The sequence below is a fragment of the Arachis stenosperma genome, chromosome 10 (genome assembly GCF_014773155.1).
Source record: "Arachis stenosperma cultivar V10309 chromosome 10, arast.V10309.gnm1.PFL2, whole genome shotgun sequence".
Classification (NCBI taxonomy): Eukaryota; Viridiplantae; Streptophyta; class Magnoliopsida; order Fabales; family Fabaceae; genus Arachis; species Arachis stenosperma.
The window spans coordinates 5,230,228-5,242,512 of NC_080386.1; the positions used below are offsets into that span (position 1 = coordinate 5,230,228).

General features: G+C 31.2%; 1 protein-coding gene across 4 annotated transcripts; it reads right to left on the reverse strand.

The window, feature by feature from the left end:
* Window positions 1–1,774: 1,774 nt before the first annotated feature.
* On the reverse strand, window positions 1,775–11,952 carry LOC130955098 (MADS-box transcription factor 23-like). Of its 4 annotated transcripts, XM_057881881.1 has the most exons (9): window positions 11,811–11,927; window positions 11,365–11,605; window positions 5,109–5,187; window positions 3,482–3,543; window positions 2,749–2,848; window positions 2,609–2,650; window positions 2,442–2,522; window positions 2,138–2,292; window positions 1,775–2,048 (listed from the first exon to the last, which is right to left on the reverse strand). In XM_057881881.1, exons 2-9 carry the CDS (start codon window positions 11,544–11,546, stop codon window positions 2,033–2,035), a joined length of 717 nt encoding a protein of 238 aa, XP_057737864.1. In that variant the 5' UTR covers window positions 11,547–11,605; window positions 11,811–11,927; the 3' UTR covers window positions 1,775–2,032. The 4 variants fall into 4 exon arrangements, with proteins under 4 accessions (XP_057737864.1, XP_057737862.1, XP_057737863.1 ...); XM_057881879.1 differs by having other exon boundaries at window positions 1,775–2,292; window positions 11,365–11,602; window positions 11,811–11,952; XM_057881880.1 differs by having other exon boundaries at window positions 1,775–2,292; window positions 3,482–3,534.
* Window positions 11,953–12,285: the final 333 nt, after the last annotated feature.

Genomic DNA, 12,285 nt, shown 5'->3' on the forward strand with positions numbered 1-12,285 from the left:
TGAACTTAACTAACCTTTTTCGATCCCATTGATTAATATCATTTTAAAATGTGTAATCTTAATAGCTTAATGCTGTGAGGGATACTTTCTGTGTTTACTTCCAAAGCTCATACTGTTCTACAATCATCAGGAGGCATAGGAATAATGTGAATATTTGTGTCTACTGTTGAGAGTTTGGCACTGACAAATCAATAATTTGTTTCTGCTCCGTGCGTGAAATGTCAATTGAGGTAATACAAGTAATTATATTAGGAGTTTTTGTAATTGAGGGTTATCGGTTGACAATCTCGATTGGCGTAACAGGTATGCACAAAATTGTGCGTTGCTCATATTATAAGTTCCTTTTTGGGAATTCTTCTTACATGGTGCCTTATCTTGAGTGTTCCTGCTTGAAGTTTGCTTTTTTGTGGAATAGAGCTTTATAGCTTATCCAGGGTTGATGCATATCATCTTTCCATATTGCTCCTTGCACTCCTGATTCATCTGCAAGAAGAAGTTTTAGGTTATTGATGGCAATTGCATTCAATTTGTGTTGCGAATAATTCATAAACCATGTGGATCCAGTAATTTGTCTTGCCACTTCTCTTCTTAGTTCCGATATGGTTGTATTTAGCCCTTGATTTGATACTCTTGATTCTAAGTGCTAAACCTTTTGAAAAACTTTGATGGAGAACCTCATATGTTGCATGCCTGTGATGCTAAGTGATAAACCTTTAGAAGACATTTCTAATTTTCTGTCTTGTTATAATTTATACTCACTCTGGTGGGAGTTTCAGCACTTGACATGTAGCTATAACATTAGAAGTCTAATAAATTAGGAAGTCTTCAAAACTTTACACAGAAGCTCATATGATGCATGCTTGTAGAATGCCAAATATTTTCTGACTTAAGGTTAAGAAAATTCATTGTGTGCCATGATCCACTGTGTGCATGCACAGTTGTCACCCTTCCCCCACGGTCACAAAAAAAAAAAAAGAGTAAAAATAAAATAAAAAATAAAAAGAAAGAAAGAATAACAGAGAAAGATTATGATTATCTTTGTTGCTATAATGATAGTAGTGATTCACCATATGGCTAGTTTGCTTTGCCTCCTGTAATGCAAATGTTCTGGATGAATGTCAGAAATGACAGCTTCTCTGCGACCCACAGCATCATGTGTGGATTGGTGAATTGTTTTTCATCCCTTATTTCTACTTTAGAATCTGCAGCAGAGTAGGTATGTAGTTGTGGCAACTGTTCCTTCTCTTTTTGTAACATCAGTTATCTTGCATCTATATGAGAAATTGTTGATACTCTTCGGTCATGTGTTTTATGCTTGCCCCAGCAAAGGTTTATACCTTGCTTTTAAAAGGTGCCTAAAATCTATTTAAATTTGTTTAGAATCAATGGTAAAAAGTCTTCGATAAAAAATGTGAATATGTTTTTATGTGCTTCTGTCTGAGAGATTTTCCTACTATCTTTTAGACAACTGTGCTGAGATGTGTTTGTAGTTAAGTCCTTTATTTCTTCAGGAATTCTATTTTTGCATTATGTAATGGGGTTGGTTTATACAAGATTATTGTGTTTGATTCAGGTATTGGCTCCCTCTTTGTAGTTACCAGTACTGCTAAAAATTTGTTCTGAAAAGACATGATTCATACTTATTACTTGATGCGAAAACAAAACAACTATGGCCTACATAGTTTCTGTTAATGTTTTATATTGCTGATTGAAGGTATAGGCACAGGTGGTGGTGTTTGGAATTCCATTCCATTGATTTTAACAAATGTAGAAATTATATAAAACATTACCAGGCACAGTGGTTGATATCTTTATTGCATAAAATTTACATAGGTAGTCATTGTCTGATCCTTGAAGGCAATGCAAGCTTCTAGATAGATAATTGCATACCAATGTGCTTTGTATTGTTGCATCAAATAAATGTGATTGTTGAAGTACAAGATCTCACTGATAAAAGCTTCATTATAAGTAGTACAAGTTGTTGACAGCAGCTCAGAAATGGTAATCATCCACGATTCTTGAACAGTTTTTGTTATTGCAGCTGCAGTCTGATGCAGAAATTTGGTTTCTAATTTTAACGAAATTATAAAGTAAATGTATAGAAAAGAACTGTGTTATTATTGGTGTGAGGAAATACCCCAGTTTCATTGCTTTGGCAGGTGGTTCAGTGTATTGAGTCTCTGGCTGGCTTAGTTGGAGACTGATAGGTGCAAGCAAGTCATATCCATTTCCGATGGTGTATGGAGGATTGGATGCTGCATTTTCTCCATTTGTACTCCTTGCTTCATAAACCTGACATGAAAATCTTCTTTTTAGGTTTAGCTATAGTGAAGCTGAAGGCGTTAACTTAAAGATAAATAGTATGCCTAAGAAATGCCTGGAATCTGTTTTGGATGAACAACAGATTCATAAATTATGAATAGAGTTTCTTCGTCAGTTACCTTTTTTAGCTCTGCATTTTCTTTTTGCAAGAATTCCATCTTTTTATAGAGTTCTACATTTTCTTGATGAATGAGATTTCCCTACAATGGTGTTAATGGAAGTTTGTCATATTTGGGAAAGCCTAAGTCATGGCATGCAAAGAGAAAAAATCGGAAATATCTGAAACCTTTTGGTGTAGTTCTTTAATCTCATCTGTGAAAATTTGATCCTACAGGGAAATAATGATGTAAGGTCTTGAACATGCAGTCAAAAAAGGTGAAATTTTAAACTAGTTGAAGAGATATTATTTGCACCAACTCATGATACCTTTTTCATGCGAACACCCTTTAAACTCATCTCCAGTTGGTTTTCAAGATTTTGTAGTTCTTGAACGCCCAGTCCAGAAAGCTCTTCGCCCATCAGTTTCCTGCTTTTACGAAGAAATATATGAAATGCCTTATCTCGTTTTTGGAAAATTTCATAAGGTTTGGACTCTTGCTAGCTAGAGTTATTGAATTTACTAAGTTTTTGGATTAGCAGTACACATTTCAATATAGTGGTTTTGTTGACAAAGTTTCATAAGATTTTATCTGTTGTGATCGTGCTATTGATCAACATTTTGTTCAAAAGAGTGTTAGAATCTCATCATAGCTAAGAAACAATGTGGAATATTATACTACTTAGTTATTATCAATATGATATTCTTTCAAAATTGCTTCTAATTTATTGTATTTTCCTTAGGGACTAATTGAACCTCCTCCAAATTATTGATTTGTGTGGTTGCTGAGGTATTTGACTTACTAATTAAAAGACTACTAGGGATACTTTCTAATAGGTGCAAAGTTTATGCATGGGGATGCATGGGAGGGAGTAGCGGATAGGAAGCAAGGATGGATATTGTTTTTTATTTTTGTTGAGGTTTAGGAAGGGGTGTGGAAAGGCCGATGATATCAGTAATTGTGTCAATGTTCTAGTGAAGTTTTTATTTGCGGGAGAATGTGGTATAACCTAGATTTTTTCTTGCTTTAAGTGTTATCTATATTATTTAACTGTTTGTTACCTGTGGCATTCTTGCAAGTGCTGCAGTTGTTGCCTCAAGCTTGCAGCTTCTCTCTGCCAAAACTAGCAAGTAGAAATACAGATGTCAAACGTATATTGTACTATTATTACAAAAATGGAATATTTTGAATGCGAGAATTGTTAGGTAGTAAATGTGAGGACTAAAATATGGAGAAGTAACAAAAAGGAGTGCTCTTCAGGCAAAACTAAGCCTGGGTTGGATGTTGGTCTCTTTTTAGTAGAAATGCAATCTATGGTTTGCTTACTTTGTAATGTAAGTGAATTCTAACTTCCCAAGTATTGGTGTTCACCTTGTAGGAGATTCATTATTGGCTCAATCAGAGTAAAATCTATGATCTACGCTTCTTATGTGTTTTGTCAAGTGGATTCTCTGAACTTGTAACCCCAACCGAGATGTTCTTGTATGGTTATAAGTCTAACACCTCATGGTTAGGCATACAATAAAAGTGAATATTATCAGCTTAATACACTTGCTTGTTTATCGATTCCACCAACTTAATTGTGTGCCTATATAAGGAGTCAAAATGTGTCCATTCATGGATTTCTCATGTAATATATCAAGTCAGTTAACTATGTATTACAATTCAGAAAGTATGTAATTTTCTATGGTAATTACATAAAAACCTACGTGCAGTAATGGTGGTTGGATGCCTAACAGGAGGATCTCAAAAGTTGTGTTGTGTTTCTTGACCAATCAAAAGAGAACCTGCATTTTCCTTATTGCTGTCATGAGCCATGCTATGAGTACACTATCTGTGTGCGGAGGCTGAGGTTTTGACAGGACTTCGTGTGTGAGGGTTTGTAATACTCACTAGATAACCGGGGAGGGCTATTTGTTTGCAAATACAGTAATGCTTGATTTGTGCAGCTAATCATATCTGTTGAGAGGTTCATGCAGGTGGATAAGATAATCCTTGGCATACTAAAGCTCAGACTGAGCATATGCATGTGAGGTGGTGCTACTATCAAATGGCACTAGTATTTAGCTTTATCAAGATAGCAGTGTCATATCAGGTATAGCCGTTTAGGGTCTCTGAAACACTTCCATATGTGGGCATGAGACATGATAATGACTGTCATTCTATTGGGGGACATCAAGGCGATGAATCCACGGTATAACTTAAATGCATGCTGTACTACCCAAGTCATATTTCTACGGTTTAATGTTACCCCCTGCCAATTTGTCATAAAGCTTGTGAGGTTTAGGGTTAAGGAGAGTTTTGCCAAAGGTGGTGGTATGTGGGCATTATTAGTCTCTTTGGTAGCTTTTTGTATCTTCTCCTGCAAAATAACAGTGATATTGCTGTTCGCAAAGTACCTAGGATTTGAGCAAGAATATGTGTGCCAAGAAGTAAACAACTGATATTATTATTTAGTTCAGCTGGTAATTCCTTTTCTTTTCTTTTATTAAAACAACTCCTTTTCTTTAGCCTCTTCTTTTCCTTCCAATATATGGAATGCGTCTTGAGTTGCCTATTATGTGAAACTTGGAAGGTATTTCAAGTCTAACATATCTAATAAGGAAACAAAGAAGGAAATTAAGTATAGTGAGGAGCAAAAGTTTGAACTGCTGAATGCTACTGGAAGAGAGGTGCGTGTGCCATTACCTTGACTTCCGAAGCTGGATTCATCAGCTGATTATGTTCTTCCTTAAGCTTGTTGTAGCGTTCAATAATTGATTTCATGCTGTCATACACGTGAAGTTCAGTACAAGAGCATATTTGCAACTTTTAAGTGAAAAGGAGAATTTTCAGCAAATATAATCCACACTGAAACAGCAAAGATTATAGTGCAAAATGAACAAAAAGATCACTTATTCACTCGTATAATTGTGTTGACAGTATTAGTAATTTCACACGCAGTTCTTGTGTTTGTCATACCACTAGAAGGGAATTGAACAGACATATGACGGTGCCTGTTTAGATATCCATTGTACGTTGAGTTGGTAATGTATTCTTCCTGAACATGACACCCTAATCTAGGCGGAGCAAAATAATCTATATGCTACTGATTCAGTCTAACAAGACTTGGAAGTTCATTGTATTCAAGAATTAATTTACTGGCTTATTAAGGGATGCATATATAACATTTAGGATGCCTGATGAATTATTTATGATTTTTCAAGGGATTATTCTATCATAATTTCCTGTTTGCTTTACGGTATTTTTCTCTCTTAAAATTTTGTGAAAGTTGCTAGAAAAGTGATAGCAAAACGATTTTGTTTCTTATTTGTATTATATTTTTCAAAAACCGCTCTTCTCACTGGATGCATTCTTATGTATCAAATGATAATAAGAATAATATATTCTTGACAAATACCACAAGACTAAATATAACCGAGCAAATACACTAAATGTTACGAAGAGAACAAAGATTTGGGACTTGGGCGACCAGACAGATCATATAAAATATCTACAAATAATGGGGCATAGTAGCATATGTATACTACAAGAAAGAGGTTGAGTTCAGAGAAAATATCAGTCGAAAGATCAACGTAACTATCTTTAAAGGCGATTATAACTGGATTAGCAATTTTATCTCGTCTCTAGTAGCATATAAGGGGTACGGGATACTTTCAGAATTCCGAATATATAGATGTTGCTCACGATCGAGCTCTAAGGTTGGAAATATTCGACTCAGTTTAATAAACATGCTTAACTCTTTGGTCTAATTGTCAACTTGAGCTCATCTATTTAGCTTATTCGGCTACTGATTTGTTCGATTAAGAGTAGTTTACTGGTTAGTTTGACTCACTCTTAACCCCTGTTTGCCACACCATGAAGTCAAAAGTTAAACTTCAAACTATATATAGTAGCTCATAAGTTGCGGAATCTTAACAAATGTCAGTGAAAAAATGCTTCATAAACCAAAAAAAAAAGTTATTTGTATATATTTATACATATTTTATATATTTTTCTGACTCAAATAATTTACCGTCAAAATGATCCAATCCTTTCATGAACATCACCTATGTATTTTAGTTTACATAGTGACTTACTAGTGATTGATTTATTGTATCCATATAGCATAATTGAATTTGAGTTAGGTGGACAAAATTTTTTAGGGTTGATAAATTAGGATTTTCATAATTGTTTCAACAAGTTATATAGCTCATATAAGTTACTTAATGTTGGTTTGATAAAATTTTTATTTTTAATGAATTGTTTACCAAAATTAACTTAAAAAAATAATTTTCTAATAGTTATAATACCTGTGTTTGATAAACCGAACTAAAATTGGTTTTAATTAAACACAAATAATAATTGTATTTGATAAAATAATTTTTAAAATTTAAAATAATCATAATAAATAGTTTTTAAAAAATTTTGATCGTAATGGAATTTGACATCAATAATTTAATTAAGGATAAATTTAAATATTTATTTATATATAAGGTTATATTAGAATTTTAATTTTAAAAATAACAAGCAAATTTTGAAAAGTATCCGCAATTTATTAAAATTACAAATACAAATACATATTATTTTTTATCAAATACAAAATGAATACAAACACCTCTTCAAAAAACACAATATAATGAAGTGTTTGGGTTTGATTAGTTCAGATGCACACTCCAATTTTTAGCATAACTTCCGATTGATGTCCTTGTGAGATTAATGTGGAAATTAACCGAGTCAAAAATAGTTTTTGAAGATACATTTACTTATTCAGAATCCTATCTATTCACCATTTCACACAAAGGAAAAATATAATTTTATATAATTTTAAATAAACAAGTTGAGTATTATTACTTTTAAAAGCAACTAATAACTTTCTTGAATTGCTATTTTTATAACTAATTTAATATCCTATTTGGTTTTTATAATATTTGTATCAAATTATATATGAATTCATTTTCTTAATTGACTTTATCATTTATGTTGGTCCAATTCAAAATTGATCTAACTCAGTCTACGTCTTACTATTATATTGGTACAAGCAATGGTATTTGAATATCAAAATGTTGGTTTCAATTTATATATAACATATCCTTGACTGTTGATCTTGTGTGACAATTATGTTTATGGGCTCCATAACGCAAGATCAATGGTTAAAGATACAATACATATAACTTTGAACAGAGAGCTTTAAAGTATCACCATTGTTGAACCTAAGCCATCAACATAGTGACTCAACATTCATAGCAACAAGCATTCGGCAAGAAAATCAGAGACAAACAAAACACGATCAGTCCATAAAAGCATCCAAACAAATTGTCGAATGTAAATGCATTAAATAATGTTTCCCTTTAACAGAGGGAAAACAGGAACCTTGTTTTCATTCTAACATTTAACTCTTACTCAAACTTTTAATTTAACCTGTTACAGACTTACAGTGGCCTCTTTAGCCCTAATTATACATATTATTAAAACAAAGGAGGAAATATAAAATTAAAGCGAACTTGATGAGGCAGCATAATCCACCAGATTGTTGACTCAATTCATCACCATACCATATTCTTTCACTGCTTAAGATATGAAAGAATAATGACTTGCATTGCATGCATTAATAATATTTTTTAAGTGCTTATTATTATTTTCTGAATTATGCAAATTGATATCATCAACAATTATGTCGTCTATGTCAACACTGGCTAATGAGAAGGTTGGTGACGAATGCAACAACATCCAACAACAACAATAACATGCAACATTAGATGATGGTACCAGTAATTATATGAATTATTAGAGAGTGTCATTATCATATTTCACCTTAAAACCTGTTTAAAGGCGTGTCATGTAATATCGCCAATTCGCCATTAATATTTCTTTTTTCCTTTATCCTTTGATCTCAATAGAATATCTTGTATCTAGACTTTATATTATCATCAATTCAAATAATTCAATTCGACTTAATACAAAAGCTTGCCACAAAAAGTAAGATTAAAAATTTCTTATTAGACAAAAAAAACTTACTACCTTGATATAAATTAGGTGTATCTAGCTCTCTTCTCTTCCTTTTTCCTTTTTTGTTGGGAAAAAAATGATTATTGCAAAAAATGTTTAAATTACTCTGTCAATCTCCATGATTTTACTAAATTTATAATTAAGTCTCTATAGTTTAAATTTTTTTTATTGGGTTCTTACACGGTTTTGAATTTTGTAATTAGGTATGTCATATGCCAAATATTTGAGTTAACAAAATATTCTAAAAATGAGAGGACATTTAGGTTTAGGAATTTAGTCCTTCAAGTGTAGGTATTTTCAATTTAAAAAAAAATATTCTGTTAATTCTAATATTTTTAGCACAACAAAAATATAGTTACGTCAATTGAAAATTTTTAAATTATAAAGATTTAATTACAAATTTAATAAAATTATAAAGACACAGAATAATTTAAAAAATTTTGAGAATGAAAAAAATAAATTTTCTAAGATGTTTAGATACCAAAAATTAGTTAATAGAATTTTTCTAAAGAAAAACAATCTAATAAATTGTTGTATTCAATCAAACGAAGCTAACTTAACAGATTAAAATCTTTTAAAATGAGAAAATTAATAAAACAATAAAATGAGAAGTTAATTATTATTGAATTAAAATAATAAAATATATATTTTATAAAAATTACAAATTAAATTTAATAGTAATTAATTCATCACTTTATCGTTTTATTAATTTTCTCACTTTAAAAAATTAAGTTCTTTAAGTTTGGTGCTCATTAACTAAGCTATGAATGTTGAGACACTAGCTAATATGTTTTTATCAGTCCATTCGAACTAAATATATAAAATCATCTCAAATTCTCATCAACATAAGCCTAATTGATTTCTATTTTTATTTTTAATATCTTCTGTTTTGAAAGTTTAAAAAAAATACTAAAAACGAAATCTTAATAACAAAAAAAAAAAACAAAAACAAAAACCAATCAGACTCAATTTTTTATTGTGATTTTATTTCACTAATGTCACTGGTAAAATTTGATATTTAACGTTTTGGTTTATGGTGTATGTAATAGCATGCACCTTTTAGAAAACTATTTAAAAAAAAAAATACAAGCTTGTTAAAAACTACAACTTTTAAACTATTAGTAAATGTTTGATCCAAACTAATGGTATTAAGTCTTGGGTTTGAATCTCTTGGCTATCCCGGGAGGAAATGATTTTGGATTTGATCAAGAGATATTACCATTAAAATTTGATAAACTTAATATGGATCTTATAAATCCAGGAATCTATGGATCTTATTTGTCTCAATTGTTGATTATTTAGACACATTTACTACTTATTAAGGTAAACATTATATACAGACATAGTTGAGAAAAAAGAAAGGACTTCAATTTCTTTTGGTTTCTCACTCTTGAATCCATCACCATGCATTTAAGAGTCTGTATCTTTCTCCTGTTTTTCATATCTGAGATATTTCTTTCTATTTCTACTATGACTGCAAGATAACGAACAATGCAATTATGATTTATTTTTCAGTAAGATTTACATGGTTAGTGAAAATCAATATTAACACTACACCATTTAGTAACTCTATAAAATTTAAGTATTTTATTCAAATTGTTGAATTATAATTATCTGTTATATATAAATATTATTTGTACTGATTTTTATTTCTAATTTGATATGATCAGTAAGTATATGTGGTCAAATAATTTCTTATTTTTATAAATCTGAACATAGGTGTACATATTATGTTAATTAAGATGTACATTAACAGTATATCAATGATTTTAGATTAATCTAAAGTTTTATGAAATCATCTACAAAACATGACCTTCTAATCTTATAGATTTTGTTAATAAACATTACACCAAAGCCTATAAAAATTGCAATATATGCTAACATTGCACCCATTATTTACTTATATATGATGATAAAATTGCTATTCTATTAATCAAATTGATTGTTTTAACATCATATCCAAACAATTATTACCTTCTTTTTTTGGGTATATTAATTAACAAATATTAGAATCATTTAACCCCCCCCCCCCCCCCAAAAATTGCACTCTTATTTACAATTTTCAAAAAACCTCATCATCATGGTGTAATTAACTTACTTGAAAGGTTAATTATTGCACCCATTATTTACTTATATATGATGATAAAATTGCTATTCTATTAATCAAATTGATTGTTTTAACATCATATCCAAACAATTATTACCTTCTTTTTTTGGGTATATTAATTAACAAATATTAGAATCATTTAACCCCCCCCCCCCCCCCAAAAATTGCACTCTTATTTACAATTTTCAAAAACACCTCATCATCATGGTGTAATTAACTTACTTGAAAGGTTAATTAATTAACCGTAAAGAATAGTACCAAGAAGGAAGAAAAAGGAGAACATTTCCCAGCATTTTGGAAATTACTATCCTAGATTCCTAGCTTATAAAATAACTCCCTAAGAATCGGTGAGAAGGAAGGTGAAGATGATAATAATAATAATCATCATCATGTAGAGTTGCACCATGCAAACGCGCATGCATGATTATTATATAATATTAATATTAAGCTGAGATAATTATTATATCAACCTTAGCACTACTATCAAAGAAGGGTCCAGATAAAGGCAAATATGAAAGCAATTAAATTAAACTCATCACAGATTCATATTCCTAAATGCAAGTGGCAACATATAAAAATGTTTCATACAGCTAGCACAACTGACTCCCAACCATTAAGTGTAAATATATCTTTAAAACACAATCAATGTGTTCATGTTTAATTAATTATTCACTTTAATTAAAAATAGATATTTTCCCTCAGTAAAAAAATAAAGAAGAAAAAATTGATAAACTGTAAAATAATTAAGCACACTCGATCACAAATCAAAGAGAAGAAAAAAAGAGACTAAGCAATTATGAATAGTTAATTAATAGTTTTTAATTAATTAATTAATTAATTAATTATTACCTGGTGCTTGCATATTCATAAAGCTTGCTGGTGCTGGAGAACACAATCAATCCAACTTCAGCATCACACAGAATGGACAATTCCTTAGCTTTCTTCAGTAATCCATTTCTTCTTTTCGAAAACGTTACTTGCCGGCTCGTTGAATTGTCGATCCTTCGAATCGCGATCTTTCCTCGCCCCATCGCAATCAATTTTAGGGTTCCTACCTCTTCAAATTAAACACCTCCTTTGATTTGACCTGCTACATCGTGAGTCAACAAATTCATTAACATCTATGAGCTATTTAACTCTCACGGAACTAATTGGATTAAATCTTTTCGAGATTTTGACGAAAAAAATAATAATCGAATTAATAATACTCCAATTCGCGAAAAAAAGAAAAGGAAAAGTGAATAAACAGCAATAAAATAGTGAACAGTAGTTGAATAAGAACAAAAGTGACTTACTTGAAAATTATAGGAGTGCAGTAATTATTAGTCGCAATAACAAGAAAACGAAGCAAGGAGCTAAAGAAGAAAGAAGACGACTTTTTTTTTTCCTTCTTTTTTTTTTTTGGTGTAAAATGTTCCTCTTAAGAGGAACTATGTGATGCAATTTAATTATGCTTTATATGGAAAGAAAGAAGTAGTTTTATTTGGACAGATGTGACACCAATAATCCTCTTATTAGGGAGAAACACAATGGTTTTGTGAGGGGATTAGTGGTTTTGAAGGTTTAGGTATTCCTTTCCAAGCCCACTCGCCAATTTCTTCACGCGCCACGAAGGTGGCTCAAGGAGCAGAGATGATTGCAAGGGGCACGCGTCGAAAGAATAGAGCGCGTGGGAAAATGTGAAAGGCGGTTAGAGTGTTTCCTAGGACTATGAAGGGTCCAGGAATCGTGGGGGCCATGTAATGCTGAAAAAATGTGTATTCGTGTGAC

Coding starts and splice junctions, on each gene's coding strand:
- LOC130955098 (XM_057881879.1), bottom strand. CDS start 11,546: ATGGGGCGAGGAAAGATCGCGATTCGAAGGATCGACAATTCAACGAGC. Junction 2,651..2,748: donor AGGGTGTTCGCATGAAAAAG/GTATCATGAGTT, acceptor ATTTCCCTGTAG/GATCAAATTTTCACAGATGA. Junction 2,523..2,608: donor TTAAAGAACTACACCAAAAG/GTTTCAGATATT, acceptor ACACCATTGTAG/GGAAATCTCATTCATCAAGA.